Source organism: Rhinolophus sinicus, linkage group LG14, assembly GCF_036562045.2.
Source record: "Rhinolophus sinicus isolate RSC01 linkage group LG14, ASM3656204v1, whole genome shotgun sequence".
Taxonomy (NCBI): domain Eukaryota; kingdom Metazoa; phylum Chordata; class Mammalia; order Chiroptera; family Rhinolophidae; genus Rhinolophus; species Rhinolophus sinicus.
The window spans coordinates 52,619,967-52,635,175 of record NC_133763.1 but is presented as its reverse complement, the minus strand read 5'-3'; the positions used below and the strand labels follow the sequence as shown (position 1 = coordinate 52,635,175).

The 15,209-nt window shown below is 49.8% G+C and overlaps 2 protein-coding genes and 1 non-coding gene across 4 annotated transcripts; 1 reads left to right on the top strand and 2 right to left on the bottom strand.

The window, feature by feature from the left end:
* Positions 1–228: 228 nt before the first annotated feature.
* TRNAM-CAU (transfer RNA methionine (anticodon CAU)) lies at positions 229–300 on the bottom strand. Its single transcript has one exon. It is a non-coding gene; the product is annotated as a tRNA-Met (tRNA).
* Positions 301–535: 235 nt separating this feature from the next.
* On the top strand, positions 536–7,134 carry ILF2 (interleukin enhancer binding factor 2). The gene is made up of 14 exons (XM_019713327.2): positions 536–637; positions 1,352–1,411; positions 1,601–1,643; positions 2,108–2,212; positions 3,095–3,172; positions 3,460–3,562; positions 4,178–4,243; positions 4,550–4,666; positions 5,143–5,221; positions 5,476–5,563; positions 5,919–5,980; positions 6,053–6,167; positions 6,368–6,458; positions 6,607–7,134. Exons 1-14 carry the CDS (start codon positions 633–635, stop codon positions 6,765–6,767), a joined length of 1,173 nt encoding a protein of 390 aa, XP_019568886.1. The 5' UTR covers positions 536–632; the 3' UTR covers positions 6,768–7,134.
* A 479-nt stretch (positions 7,135–7,613) lies between these two features.
* On the bottom strand, positions 7,614–9,449 carry SNAPIN (SNAP associated protein). Of its 2 annotated transcripts, none has more exons than XM_019713203.2 (4): positions 9,245–9,449; positions 8,922–8,968; positions 8,569–8,732; positions 7,614–8,226 (listed from the first exon to the last, which is right to left on the bottom strand). In XM_019713203.2, exons 1-4 carry the CDS (start codon positions 9,385–9,387, stop codon positions 8,125–8,127), a joined length of 456 nt encoding a protein of 151 aa, XP_019568762.2. In that variant the 5' UTR covers positions 9,388–9,449; the 3' UTR covers positions 7,614–8,124. The 2 variants fall into 2 exon arrangements, with proteins under 2 accessions (XP_019568762.2, XP_019568763.1); XM_019713204.2 differs by having other exon boundaries at positions 8,569–8,687; positions 9,245–9,447.
* Between the last annotated feature and the right edge of the window lie 5,760 nt (positions 9,450–15,209).

Sequence of the window (15,209 nt, the reverse complement as noted above, 5' to 3'; positions counted from 1 at the left end):
TAGAGAGAGGGAAGAGAGATGGGGGGAAACTGGGCAACGGGGATGGGTCTGGCCCTTCCGTCCTTAGTAATTCCCTGCTCTTTTTCTGAGACCTGTATTTCACTTGCTAATGGTAAGAACAGCTTCTCCAGGCTGATTTTTAGAGGCAGAAAAAAGTAGAAAGTGGTGTTTACACTTACTGAAGAAATTAAAGCTTCTACGGTATATGAGGGGGGAAAAAACATCCGATAGCAGAGGATGGTTTCGATCCATCGACCTCTGGGTTATGGGCCCAGCACGCTTCCGCTGCGCCACTCTGCTATCTGAGAACTTGCTCGCTCAAAACACTTATAGAAAGCGCTCTGCGTGGTCTCTCGCACAGCTTTTTATAATGCCATCTAGCGTCTGGTGAGAAAAATTGTCTTCCTTTATCAAGTCTACTCTTATTGGCTAGTTCCTGACACACAGGCGTGTTTTATTGGCTCCTAGGGCGGCTTGCCAGAGTACACCAATAGGCGTAAGCGGAGGATTAAGGCGGGAGCCAATCACGCCGCAGTTTGTTGGGACACGCCGGCGAGCCGCCTCTCAGTTCTCGGTTTCTCCCCGGCGAGGGGCGGTTGGAGTGGTCTCCATTGTTCGGGGTTTGGGACGCCATGAGGTGAGGGCGCTGGGTTCCTCTGGGAGCGTTTGGGGTATTTGACCCAACTTTGGGGAGGTGGGCCGATAGGAGCCGGGGGACCTGGAGGGACCACGTGTCTGGGGGCTGCCCTAACACTGAGAAGTCGGGGTCGGGGCGAGGGGGAGGTCGGAGGCCGCGGAGGCGGGGAAAGCTGGCCTGGGATGGGGGTGGGGCCCAGGCGTGGGGGGCGGGATCGACGCCTGTCGCTGAGGGCTCAGGGGAGGGGGTGTCCTCACATCCCAGGGGAGCGCCTCGCTTCCCCCCATCTGGGCTGGGAAGGCTGGGACGTGCGCCTTCATCCTCAGTGCCAAGTGCTTGACTGCATATGCCCGGGGAACGCTTTGCTACGTTGGTGAATAAATGAGCGGTCCCTCGAGTCTCAGAAGCATTAGGGTTGGCGTGTCCCAGGCATCATGGGGTATTTCTCACAGGGGTCGATGTGTGAGCCCCGCCATCCTTTGGTGTCGGTTGTGATTAAATCATCCAGAACGAGGGCACGGGGGTGAGGCTGGGCATGTGGAGTGGGGAGAAGTCAGGCGGGCGCCAAGCACGGAGGGGGGGGTTCTTGGCTCCCAAAGGAGAGTTCAGGGCGATGGACGCAGGCTACCTTGAAATGATATGACCGGTCGTATGGTGGAGTGACATTTTTAACGAGGCCAAAAACAAGTTCAAGTCTATTTTTGTGTCTTCTAGGGGTGACAGAGGCCGAGGTCGAGGTGGGCGCTTTGGCTCCAGAGGAGGCCCAGGAGGAGGGTGAGTGCCAGCTTTAACCTCTTTGCTCTGGTTACTTTCTATGACAGTCACCTAAATAAGGAGTTTGGGGTGGCCTAATACCTGCTTTTGTGCTGTGTGGTTCAGAAACAAAGTCAAAGGAGTTGGGCCCGTTATGCTAAGTCGCTTGATTTCTGTGGTTCCTAATTTGGGTGGTTTTTCTTGTTTTAGGTTCAGGCCATTTGTGCCACACATCCCATTTGATTTCTACTTGGTGAGTACCATAGCCCCTGGTCACCCGTTGACATAGAAATGGAGCCTGGACACTTTTCACTTGTAGTTCCCTGGAGCCCAGCATCTCCCTGTAAATGAAGTCAAATGGTGGTTGCAGTAGGAAAAAAGATTAGTGAATGGAGTTGGGGTGTTGAGTCAGCTGTGTGTTGCTTACATGCAAAAACAGTGTAGCAGGGTGGGTAAGATCTGTGGCTACTGTTGCCAGTGACATGATTGTAGTCTTTGTTCTGAATGTTAATTGTATCTCTGGCTTATCTGTTATTATAAAAGTAGTGACAGCTTCGATTATGGCTATTCCCTCCAGCTTGTATCCTTGTTTCAGCATCTTAAGGAGTAAAAACAAGTGTTGTAGAATTTCCTATTTTTATTCTATTGTAGCAACAGAAAAACCACCTCTCCTATTGGTTTTGAGAGATAGCACATAGTTGTTTATTTCTGATTTAGTGTGAAATGGCCTTCCCCCGGGTCAAGCCAGCGCCTGATGAAACTTCCTTCAGTGAGGCCTTGTTGAAGAGGAATCAGGACCTTGCTCCTAATTCTGCTGAACAGGTATATTCTTTTGGCTTCTTCCTGAGATTTCACTAAGAAAGCCAGAGAAGTGAATAGCTACTGGTGAGGTTACTGTGATCAGAGCCCACACTCCACAGAGGGTTCACGGCGGTCCCCTCTTACACTGGGGATAACTTCCAAGACCCCACTGGCTGCCTGAAACCATGGATAGTACTGGACCCTATATACACCATCTTTTTTCCTATACATACATACCTATGCTAAAATGTAATTTATAAATGAGGCACAGTAAGGGGTTAACAATAATAGAACAGCTATAATATACCATAATAAAAGTTACATGAATGTGATATCTCAAAATACCTTATTATACTGTTCTTACTCTTCTTGTGATGATGTGAGATGATACGCGCCTACATGATGAAGGCGAATGGTGAACGACTGAGGCACTGGCGTGGCCTTAGGCTGCTATGGAGAGGGCTCCTGGCCGGGAGCGAATGTAGTGTGGATATGCTGGACCAGGGATGATTCACAGTGCGCCATTGAAAACTTAGGAATTGTTTGTTTGTGGAATTTTCCGTTTAATATTTTTGGACAACAGTTGACTGGGTAACAAACCACATAAAGCAAAACTGGATGAGGGGGGAGCAACTGATTGTTCTCCTTCTCATTGTGGGTGGAGGGAGAGTGCCAGATGAATATTCATATAAACAGTTACAGATGTGTTCATATTTTTATTGGGGAATCTATGAGATCAAACAGTTGTTGTCTTCTGCAATATTCAAGGCCAGAGAGTCAGTGTTTTGAAAGCACAATGTGGGAACTGACTCAGCTTGCATGGAAAGGATTAGGAGGAAGATTCAAACTGAGAAGTAGCTTGTAATTTGTCACCGTAGCTTATTTTTGTTTCCTGGTTTTCAGGCTTCTATCCTTTCTCTGGTGACAAAAATAAACAATGTGATTGACAACTTGATTGTGGCTCCAGGGACATTTGAAGTGGTGAGTTTCTGATGACCCAGTCTAGTTGTAGGGCAGCCTTGGTAGTATGGAAATTTCATTGGCTCCTAAGTGCAATGGAATTCCTTTGTGGGACTGCTCTTGGGACAAGACTTACATCGTTATCAGCTAGCCACGATGTATCAGGCTTTTCTTGTGGTTTTTGGGATATGATTTGGCCTCTGCAGCTTCTAAGTCTGGGTGATAAAATGCTGTGTTGTAGTTGAGTCTGGAAAGGAAGTAGGCAGTCTTTTCACTTCTTTTTCCCCCTGAAATCCTTCTTCCAACAGCAAATTGAAGAAGTCCGACAGGTGGGATCATATAAAAAGGGAACAATGACTACGGGACACAACGTGGCTGACCTGGTGGTCATCCTAAAGATCCTGCCGACGTGTGAGTGTGTTTCTCTGGCCACGGGAGCAGACACAGTGGTCGGGCTGGAGGCAGAGGGGTCTCTAAAACCCCAATTTCTTTTGAGAAAGGCTGGAAGACAAATGGGAAACTTCTTTTTTTTTAATGTATGTGGGTAATAAGGGACAAGCTGGAGTGTGTGTCTGAAAGAATGTATGGCCAGTTACTATCAGGCAGTGGTTCCCCACGGGGGGTCATTTTGCTGCCACCTTGCATTCCACCCCCCACCACCACCACCAGGGACGTTTGGCAGTGTCTGGAGACGTTTTGGGGCTACTGGCATCAAGGGGATAGAGGCCAGGGATGCTGCTGAGCATCCTACAGGGTACAAGGTTGACCTTCCCCCTCATTCCCCAAAGAAAGACTGATCCAGCTCAAAATGGCATTAGTGCCACCCCCCTGTAGAAAAGGGTATGGGCACAGCAGGAGCTGTGCCGTGCCTTCCAATTCCTCCGTCCAGGCTAGCTTCCCCTTCTTCTGTTGCTTGCCCTTACTCCAGCCTTGAAGATGGGGCAGAAATCAGTGCAGAGTAGCTTAAAGATACATAGAAAGTCTGTGTAATAATTATTATGTTCGTTACCTCTTTTTCTCTCCTAGTGGAAGCTGTAGCTGCCCTAGGGAACAAAGTCGTGGAAAGCCTAAGAGCACAGGATCCTTCTGAAGGTTTGAGTTTGTTGCTGAACATGTATTTAGTGGCCATAGGAGCCAGGTGTGTAATTATTAATGTAAGTACACGCTTAACAGTCAGGTCAGGCTAGAAGGAAGCGTGGATGACGTTTTCCGTTGGGGAAGTTCTGGCAGCGCCCTCCAGCATTCAGAATTATCTGCCTTACTTTTCAAACTCCATTCTAAATCCTCCCCCTGGACTCATGCTGCTTTTTAAAAACCTCTCTGTACCCCCAGCCTGGATTTACCTGTGGTCATCTAATGGAAATGGGAGAGCTAGAGCTTTTGGTTTTTCGTTTTCAGTTTTGACCATGCTGACCAATGAAACTGGCTTTGAGATTAGTTCTTCTGACGCCACGGTGAAGATTCTCATTACAACAGTGCCACCCAATCTCCGAAAACTGGACCCAGAACTCCATTGTTAGTCCTTTTTTTTCCATTGCTGGGAAATTTGGGGGAAATTCAAAACATAGTATAAAGTTGCTGTTGAGTTTACTTAGCTTGTTGCTACAGCACGTGAAACCTGCTGGGGCCGCCGTTTCCCCAGACTCTGCTGTCTCCTGTCATTCAGAGGCAGCTTTGCCCGCTTGCTAGTGAAATTGTCAAAGACAAGATGGCCAGGAAAGCAGTTTAAGGATTTCAGAAGGATTGAGGAAATGTTTATGGAGGGCGTAGGCTTTGGGCGAAAATCATGGATCTTGTATGCTTCTAGATGTGGTTTGGGGGAGGCGTGAGTTTTGGACAAGTGATGTGCTGATCTGAGAACATGGGGAGGTTTAAGGAATTACATTATCCTGCCCTTTTTCCAAAATACTGGACTACAGCAGGGGGGTTGAATTGCTTGCTTCGTAATAACAGTAAGTGTCTCGTCGTGGCCTGTTGTGCTTCTCCCCCAGTGGATATCAAGGTGTTGCAGAGTGCCTTAGCGGCCATCCGACATGCCCGCTGGTTTGAGGAAAATGCTTCTCAGTCCACGTGAGTCCCTCCCTCCCTATTTCCGGTAACCTAACCCTTCTAACTGCCGTGCATAGCAGGGTACCCTCACACTGCCTGTGACAGCCCTTTTTTGGCTCCAGTCTTCTGTCTGGATTTTGAGTCTCACCTTAAGCAAACAAATTTAAATGGAGAGAAAGGAGAGAGCACGGAGTTAGAAATCGCTTCAGCCCTGGCGCTCAGGTGTGCAGGCATCTGACCGAATCCCTTTCCACTGCTGGGCCTCTTCCCTGCAGAGTGAAAGTTCTCATCAGGCTGCTGAAGGACCTGAGGATCCGCTTTCCTGGCTTCGAGCCCCTCACACCCTGGATCCTTGACCTGCTCGTAAGTAACGGAGGCAGTGGGGTTCCTGAGCGTCCCTCTGGGTCGTTCCTCTGACGGCTGCCAGAAGCTGAAGCTCGGTGAAGCTTAAAAGCAGTCTCATGGGGGGGATGAGTAATCCAGTCAAGACTGAGTTACCCCCTCCCTGGGTTGTCGGAGTAGGCCCTGAGTAGGCATTACTGCCCCTTTGCGTTTTCCTTAGCGCTGTCGTTTCATCAGTGTGATGATGGAGAGAACGGGCTGGGTGAACAGTCACTCGGCGAGCCCTCCTTGACGTTTCCCTCCTGATGTTGAGCTTTTTGTTTGTTTAGCGATCGGTTGCCACTCTGTGCACGCCGACAGATCTGCTCTCTTCCAGGGCCACTATGCTGTGATGAACAACCCCACCAGGCAGCCTCTGGCCCTGAACGTGGCCTACAGGTACAGCGTCTTGGGGCTCGGGGCGGGGTGGTAGCTGTCGTGTGTGTCCTTTACTACCTCCGTCTGTTTCAGGCGTTGCCTGCAGATCCTGGCTGCAGGCCTGTTCCTGCCGGGGTCCATGGGCATCACGGACCCCTGTGAGAGCGGCAACTTCCGAGTACACACGGTCATGACTCTGGAACAGCAGGTACTGGGACAACTCTCAAGTGCTGTGTGGTGCTCCTGGTCAGAAGGCAAAGGGAATGTGCTCTTCAGGGGTCCAAGATTTGGGGGTTCTCACATATTTTGGCCTTGAAATTAAAAGTTGTCTTCATCTCTGTTTTCATGAAAATGTTGTTCAAATAAAGTATTTAAATTCTCATTTACCCTCGCTTTGCTCTCCTTCAGGACATGGTCTGCTACACAGCTCAGACTCTGGTCCGAATCCTCTCGCATGGTGGCTTTAGGAAGATCCTTGGCCAGGAGGGTGATGCCAGCTGTGAGTGACCGCTGTGGGTCGGGCTCTGTAGGGTACTCGGGTCTACCAGGCAGCTCGGCACTAGTCAGATGGCTTCGTGTTTCTCCTGTCTTCATCGTGACTTGTACACTGGGCTACTTGTCTGAAATCACCTTTTTTCCTCTTCTAGATCTTGCTTCTGAAATATCTACTTGGGATGGCGTGATAGTGACACCTTCAGAAAAGGCTTATGAGAAGCCACCAGAGAAGAAGGAAGGCGAGGAAGAGGAAGAAAACACAGAAGAACCACCTCAAGGGGAGGAGGAGGAAAGCATGGAGACTCAGGAGTGACCGTCCCTGCTCTTCAGCCCCTTTCGTACCCAAGGGGAAGACTGGAGCCTAAGTTAACTGCCACTGGGCTTTCTATGGTGGCAATTCCGATGGATGGGGAAACAGGAGGGAAAGTGAAAGTAAACACTATGGAAGGAAGTGTCACGCCACTGAGTTCTGATACTGGCTTAGCAGCCAGAAGTCTCCCATCCATAGTGAAGCAGGATACCAACTTTTCCTCCTAATACTGTAGTAGAATCCCGAGCTCTTGGAAACATCAACCAGTACTTTGTTGTTGAGATCTTGTGCACTGTTCATGTCTGAATTTTTTTTTTTCCTAAGAAAAATTATTAAAGTACTTCCTAGTAGGGTTGTTTTTTCCTTGGCATCTGGTCTTTTTTACTTTCTGTACTCTTCACTGAAAATGATGCTCGAGGGCCAACCCAGTGGTTCAGGTGTTTGGAGCGCTGTGCTCCTAATGCCGAGGTCGCTGGATCAATTCTCACATGGGCCAGTGAGCTACGCCCTCTACAGCTAAGATTGTGAACGACAGCTCTCCCTGGAGCTGGGCTGCCGTGAGTGGCCAGCTGCTGTGAGTGGCGGACTGAGACTGGCTGCCTCAGCTGGGGGAGAGCGCAAGGCTAAGCATGGGCTAAGGAATAGCATGGGCTAAGGAGCTGTGTCCTACACAACTAGACTGAGAAACAACGGCTTGAACCGGAGTGGAGGGGGGGAGGCGAAAGGGGGAAAACTAGTAACTCGAGTCTTCACTGTAAACACTAGATCACAATTTGAAGTATTTTAATTAAAGTATGAAAAAAATCTTGGAACCTTTCCGTTATACCAGAGTCGACTAGAATACTGTAATACTGTTTAAGCATTTATTGAACGAATGTAATGGTTCTAGCAAGACTGCTACTGTATTCAAGCCAGTGAAACCAACAAAATAGGGTAGATGGGTCATTCACCTTGACTGCCTACCCTCTCCAAATCCTCAGTGTAGACAGGAAAATGAGATCACAGCGGACACGCTGCCCAAGCCCCAACAAACAGCCATGTAACAGAAAGCCCCTCCCTGGTTAACTAGGCTTGAAGAAGGTAGAGGTGGGCCTTGAGCACGTAGCTTTAAAAAACTCAAACGTAGCGGCCTCAGCTCATTCTTGGAAGCAAGAGCTGTAATAAATCCTTTAGGATCCCGAGTCCTGTACACAGGTTTCTTTGGATCCCGACATAAATGGGTAAGACCCTAAGTGCTTCAAACACAAACCATAGGACTGCCTTTCGATGTTCCAAGGTTTGCAGGGTGTCCTGGAGGTACTGAGGCAGCCAGGAAATAGTACTTGTGCTATCCTGAGGCCATGGGCCCACTGCTGGTCTCTTACTTGCTTGGGGAACCAGGGGGATAGACTCCTGAATCCAGCATTGCCCTCCTTCGGGCTGTTTCCTTGGCAACACTGTGGTTTAGCCGCCTCAGGCGTTCCTACAAGACAAGATTTGGACTCTTACTAACTGCTCTGTGAAAGGCTTTGGAGCTCACTGTCAGCGAGATGCTGGAAAACATTGTAGGTTTGTTCCATCTCCACGTAGGTCTTCTAACGTATATAAGAATGTAAATAACGGCATGGTCAAATGGGTGTTGAGAATCTGGGGTACTATTATGGCAGACACTAATTTAGTCGATAACTCCTTTTCCCCAAGACTTAAAAAATTACGACTTTCATTGTGTTGGGGACTTCAAGAGATCCCTTGAAAATGAGAGAAAAACCCTGAGAGCTTATAAAGCAGAGCAAACAATCACACTGTCGGTAGGAAATCCTTTTACCTGGGCATTCTGTAGAATGTTGTTGACCAAGACAACTCGTCGCCGGGCATTTAGGAGCTTCTTCACATACGGGTCGAGATCCAGGGCCACTTTCTGATCCTCATTGATACGGCACAGTTCTGGGGATGGAAGTAAGGGGCGACCAACACCTACTGGCTCGTTTGCTGTTCTTTGGCCAAGGAGGCTAGTTAACGGGATGGAAAACACTCTTGCACCCCCACGGGCCCGTCACCAGAAACCTGAGTCAGCCAGCAGCGCTGTGCTGGAAGGGAGTGACAGAAACCCAGCCCAGGATGGCAAACACAAGGTCCTGAACGTGAGATGGCGGCTTCCGCGTACGCGGGGATGCTTACCGGTAGCTAGGTTATCGATCTGTTCCCGGAGCTCCACCTGGCTCTCCCTGCAAAGAGGCACAAGGCCTAGACGGTCAGCCAATGAGAACGCAAGAAACCTGTTTCCCTAGGGTTTGCCCAGCGCTGAGAAAAGCCGGCCCCACGCCCCAGCCCACGCCCCTCCCCGCGGCTTCCACCGTCCGCCAGCCGCCAATCAGGTTCCCAAGTGTATTCCGAGTCCCGGCAGAACGCCCGCAGGAAGCCACCTTAGCCCCGCCCCCGCCCCGCCCCTACTAAGCCGAACCGAACCGAGTGGCCCCGCCCCGATCTCCCTTTTCGGGCACCTGACGGCGTGGACGTGAGAGTCTAGCTGCTGCACCGCCGGTCGCAGGAACTCCAGGAGCCCCTCGGCGAAGAGGTCGCGGCCCGCGGGCCCTGCCACCGGGGTTCCAGCCCCGGACACAGCGGCGGAACCAGACCCGGCCATCACGAACTGCCCTGACGCCCGGAACCTGCCGCGAGGGCCGCCGGGAACAGAAGCCCCGCTGAAGTGCCCCGCGAGGGGGCGCCCGGGAAATGCCGCTCCGGCCCAGGCTCTGGGGCTTCTGGGAAATGGAGTCTCTGGAGCTGGGTGGGGGGGTCCTGGGCCTCAGCGCTCCCAGGAGTTGTAGTTCTTCATAGGCCTTGAAGTGGAGGGGTTTGAATATCCCGACTTAAGGAGCTGGGGGAAGGAACCGTTTTGTGGCGAGGGTGCTTTTGTTTTCTCCAAAGGTGAAGAACAAATTTTTTGTTTGTTTAAGATTTTATTGGGGAAGGGGAGCAGGACTTTATTGGGGAACAGTGTGTACTTCTAGGACTTTTTTCCAAGTCAAGTTGTTGTCCTTTCAATCTTAGTTGTGGAGGGTGCAGCTCAGCTCCAGGTCCAGTTGCCGTTGCTAGTTGCAGGGGGCACTGCCCACCATCCCTTGCGGGAGTTGAGAAGTTGCACTGACAACCTTGTGGTTGAGAGCCCACTGGCCCACATGGGAATCCAACCGGCAGCCTTCAGTGGGAATTGAACCAGCAGCCTTCAGGAGTTAGGAGCATGGAGCTCTAACCATCTGAGCCACCGGGCTGGCCCCAAACAAATTCTTATATCCCCAGTTGTCCATAGCCTTCCTATGTAAACTTCATGAGAGAACCAGATTATATTCATAGTATAGTTTTATATTTCTAAATTTTTAATGGCACTAAAATGTGTACAAAACTGCATGAATATTAGCCTTAAAAAGGAATGAAATTTTACTACTTGTTGCAATATGGATTAACCTTGAAAACGTTATGCTAAGTGAAATAAGCCAGACACAAAAGGACAAATACATTTTGAGTCCACTTCTATGAGGTACCTAGAGTAGTTAAATTTATGGAGATAAAATATGGTTTTATCTCTATCAGATCAGTGTTGCCAGAGACTGTGGTGAAGGGGGAATGGGGAGTTACTGTTTAAAGGGTAGTTTCAGTGTGGGGTGAGTAGTGGTGACGGTTGTGCAATAAAATGAATTTACTTAATGCCATACTTACACTTAAAAATGGTTAAAGAGGTAAATTTTGTTGTGTATTTTGCCACAGTAAAAAAAAAAAATTAAACCTGCATGTATTTTCACTTTTTCTTCCTTCAAAAAATTTCCTTAGTTTTGTTTCATTTTTATGGCTTTTGAGTAAGTTTACATCGCTTGTTGAATTATCAGCAAGGGGCACAGGCACAGCCCTCTGTGTTCCAGTGGCTCACAATTCTGTGCATGCAGAAATGCTCCTGGAGGGCAAAGGGGTCCACAGAGATTGCTGACCCCAACAAAGAAGACACCTACTGTGGCTAACCGGGCTCAAATCTGGAGTCCAGCCACCAGTGATAGTTATGCTTTAGGTAGAAGCTTGCACTAAACTGCCTGCCTGTACTGTGTTCTTGCTTTCTGAACCAGCCCTTATAAAAGAATTGCTGGAATTATATTTCAACCAATAGGACTGAGGTTTTTCCTGTCCAATCAGAACTGTGCAGCTATCTCCTCCCCACCTCAATTAGCATGTTTACTGACTAATCAGAGCGGCTCTATTCTGACCAATCGGGACAATGCCTTTTGGACCAATAGAACTGTGCAAATTTGGAGTCTTCATTTGCATGAGGACAGACCAGTCAGGGACCAGGAGTGGGGACGTCTCTCTATATAAAAGTCAGCTCCCCTTTGGCTTGGGAACTCTCCCTTGCCACAGAGAACTGGAGACTCTGTTTGCCAGCTTTGAGCTGAAACACCAAAGACATCTCATTAGAACAGAGCAGAGCTGTCCAGCAAAAGAGGCGCCTTGCCCAAGGGCCCAAGGGCCTAAGGGCCTAAGGGCCATCATACTATTCCACAGTCATGCTGCCTTGTAATTGAGCTGTTCTGTAGCAGCCACGCTGTGCCACAGAGCTGTTGGCACCCCAAGTTGGAGATCCCTGTTGGCTTTGAATTGGTGCCAGCGACCATTGCTTGACAAGATAAATGGGCACCAGAGTGTTTAGCCTTGAGCTTCATCCTCAGGAATAAAGGACATGTTTAAATCACTGGAAGAGTGGTGGTCAGCAGCTCTAAACCCCAACTGTGATACCTTTTAAAGCCTTGTACAGTTGTTTATTGCGTTTGTTTCCCTGTGTCTTTCAGGTGATTAGAGGTGGAACTCTCAGGAGAGGCTGGGAACTTACGTTGGGAGTAAGCAAGGAAGCTGGTAGCTGGGCAACTGCAGCCAGCGTCACAGACCTTTAGAAGAGGTAGCCCAGGGGATTGAAGGCGGTGACAGCGTTGAAAGAAAAAGGGCCAAGTCCTTGAGGCCTGTGTTAGTGAGAAAGAAAGAGGGATGGCCTGGGCTGGGAAAGGAAGCTGATGGCCCCCAAGTTATGCCACAGTCCTCCCTTTCAGGTCTTTGAAATCGGGCTGTCAGATTTAGAAAACAAAAAACCCTGGAATTTGAATTTCAGATAAACCATTTTTTGGTATAAGCATTTTATCTGGTAATCCTACTTAGAAGGCTAGTTCTCCGAGGAACATTGTTCTGTTCTGTTTTATTCTTTTCACTCCTTATCACCTCGCGTTAGCTCTTATCTCTCATGAAGGCATCACAGCAGCCTCCTGACTGATCTTGCTTCCAGTGTCTACTCTCCAGGTCCGTCTGCATTCTCAAATACCAGTCAGATTACATAATAACCTTGCTCAGAGAAAGTAAGTGCTGAAGGGACTTTCCTTGGTTCCTTGGACCACTCCGTGAGAGACACTGGGCAAGGGTCTTACAGAAACCCTGAGGTTTGATAACAGGTTGAAGGCCAGTGCTGCCTCAATTATTCATTCTCTAAACACTTATCAAATTCTAGGCATCATGACACAAGGTATTCAGTGCAAAACGCCCCTCCCTCCTCCCTGCTGGCACCTGTATCACATTGCAGTGGCCCTCTACTCCTTGGCTTTTCCAGAAAGGCTGAAGGAGACGCAGGTCGTAAGAACTCCCCTCTCTTCTGCCTCCCATCTCCCCAGCCCCTGGGTGGTGCTTAGGTTGCCCTGCCTGCTCCTTGCTGGTGACCTGAAGGTGGGTCCGAGTAGGTCCAGGCGGAAACTGTAGAACAGCTGTTCTGCCTCAGACAGTACAGCCACACAGTGCCCTCTGCCCGGCAGGCTAGCTTTACCTTACACCCAATGAGGAGCCTGGGTGGGGCAGAGGGTCCTTCCCGTGGTGGTGGGTGGGGGGGGCACAGAACGGTTATCTGGTAATGGCTCTAACTGGGGAGGAGGATCTGAGAGACTTCTTAGGGCCTGTCAGGTCCAGGTAAGGGACATGGATTTTCTGGTCCAACCTGCTTTCTGGGAAGTCTGAACTTTGGGGAGCCCTACAGTGTTTTAGTGGCAGAGCTGAAGGGGGCAGTAGTAGTGGAGGGAGGGGGGAGGGTTGGCAGGTGGGAGGCCTGAGATTCCAGCCAGTTTAGCAATTGGTACTCTCCACCTCCGCCATCGGCAGTCTCTGGTCAGCAAGGGAGCGGAGGCTGAGGGTGGGGCCCTGGCCTGGGCAGCACTGGAAGCGCCTCTTTTATCTTTCTTGTCGAGGTTTCCCCATCTTCTCTATTTGCTGACCTGGCTTTCCCCGTGTTTTTGGTTCAAGTCCCAAATTCAACCAAGTAAATGTGAAGATCTAACTGGCTTTACTGATTCCTAAGTCTAATGAGTCAAGCAACACTCCATCTAGCAACTGAGCTAGAACGGCGCCTCCAGGGCTTGTACAAAATGGAGGGTTTTATAGACAGAAAGACGGTGGGACAGGAAAGGTTAAGAGTGGATTATTTCAGGCAAGGTCACCTTCCCTGAGGGGATGGTAGGGGTCTCAACAAGCAGATTATCTCACTAGTGTGGACCAGCGAATTCCAGACTGACTGGTTTAAACTTCCACCCCTGGGAGAGGCTGAAACTGCAATTAGGTATTAAATTGTGGTTTGGTGATGTGACCTCACAAAAGTGAATCCACTCTGGCCAGTTTTTTTTCCAACACCTCCAACAAGCAAATCTCAGACACCAGCTGCATGTCTGAGAACGCAACTCAATTCTGACATTATTTACCTGGGAGCCCGCCAGGCAGGAGCAGCAGACCCTACTGGGCGAGGGTTCCGCCCTGTAAGACACCCCCTCACCCTCACTCCACTGCAGATGCCAGGTGAAAGTCCAGGTTGTTACCTGTGCGTCTAACCTACTGGCTCTGTCAGAGGTTCCCATGACCCCCTCCTTGGGTTTCATTCATTTGCTAGAGCAGCTCACAAAAGTGAGACAAACATTTTACTCACTAGATGACCAGTTTATTGTAACAGGATATAACTCAGGAGCAGCCAGATAGACGTGCACAGGGAAAAGAATGGGGACAGGGGACAGAGCTGTCATGCCATCTCCAGCGGCGCTACTCTCCTCAAATGTCCATGCGTTCACCAACCGGAAGCTCTTCAAGCCTGTCCACTTGGGTTTTTATAGAGGCTTCATTACACAGGCACGGTTGACGAAATCATTGAACGTGGGTGATTGAACTCAACCTCCTTCCCCTCTCCCCTCCCTGGAGGTTGGGACTCCAAGTCCCAACTCTTTACTTGCAAGGCTGGTTCTCCTGGGAAGCAGCCCCCATCTTTAGGAGGAGTCCAAACGCACCTCCATCTCTAGCCCCTTCCCCCTCCCCCGAGGTGTGGGGGTGGGACTGTCAATTCCAACCTTTCATCACCAGGTTGGCTTCACTGGCAACCAGCCCTCATCCTCAGGTTACTGCATCAACACAACGCAAACACCATCATCCCCTTGATCAGGACATTCCACAGGTTTTAGGAGCTCTGTGCAAGGAACAGGGCTGAAGACCAAATATAGACGTGTCATAAGCCACTTATCACACCATAGACCTGTTTAGATCTTAAGCTGATAATCACCTTACACTAAAGGATAAAGAAATAAATCAAGCCCAAATGGAGAATCGAGTGGTCAAACTTGAGGCTCTGCTAGAAATAAATACTTATTAAAGGGTCTTAGAGTTTGCACACGGGGCACACAGCGAGGCAAGAGAAGACTTCTCAGAGTAACAAAGTACCTTCCTGAAAATGATCAGGCCTGCATTCTTAGCCCTAGGATTGGTGCAGGGTGGCTGTCAATCAGACTGACGTCAGGCGGCCTGCAAGGTGGGCACTAGGAGGGGTGGATAATGGATGCCAAGTGGTCTGCATGCCTGAGTCCATGGGGTCACCAGAGGGCTACCTGGAGTCCACGTGTCTATCCAGGCACCTGCACAGGACTGGACAGTTCAAAAAGTTCAAGTTCCCAGGCTGGCGAGAACAATGGAGTCTTTCCTCAGGCCTCGCCCGTCATGATGTTGATAATTTCAGCAGCTTGATTAAAGTGACTCCATTTTCTGTTCCCTAGTCTCACTCTTGCCTCCTGAAGCCTCCACTGCCCGGGCCGGCTGGCTTGCCAGCCCTGTGAGGTAAGAGGCCTACGCCTGGGGGCCGCTGCCACCACCACAGCTCCCAGAATATTCCTGGGACTGTCTCCCCTTCACACTCACCCACTTTTCCCTGGTGTCCACACAACCTGCTCTTTTAGGCCTGGGTACTTTTCTATTTGCTATGCTCCACTCGGGGTATTCTTCTGCCTTCTGTTAAGCTTTCCTTTGACTTTCGAGGCCCATTTGTCAGTCCCTTCTCTATGCTCCCAGTGCCCTTCCAGCAACGCCTTGTTGGTGCCTGTACAGCAAGCCCTATGCAGATGACGGCTGGCCCAGGAGCCAGGCCAC

Coding starts and splice junctions, on each gene's coding strand:
- ILF2 (XM_019713327.2), top strand. Junction 5,564..5,918: donor CCTGGATCCTTGACCTGCTC/GTAAGTAACGGA, acceptor GCTCTCTTCCAG/GGCCACTATGCTGTGATGAA. Junction 6,459..6,606: donor CCAGGAGGGTGATGCCAGCT/GTGAGTGACCGC, acceptor TTCCTCTTCTAG/ATCTTGCTTCTGAAATATCT.
- SNAPIN (XM_019713203.2), bottom strand. CDS start 9,387: ATGGCCGGGTCTGGTTCCGCCGCTGTGTCCGGGGCTGGAACCCCGGTG. Junction 8,733..8,921: donor GATCGATAACCTAGCTACCG/GTAAGCATCCCC, acceptor GCCAAAGAACAG/CAAACGAGCCAGTAGGTGTT. Junction 8,227..8,568: donor ACATTCTACAGAATGCCCAG/GTAAAAGGATTT, acceptor CTTGTCTTGTAG/GAACGCCTGAGGCGGCTAAA.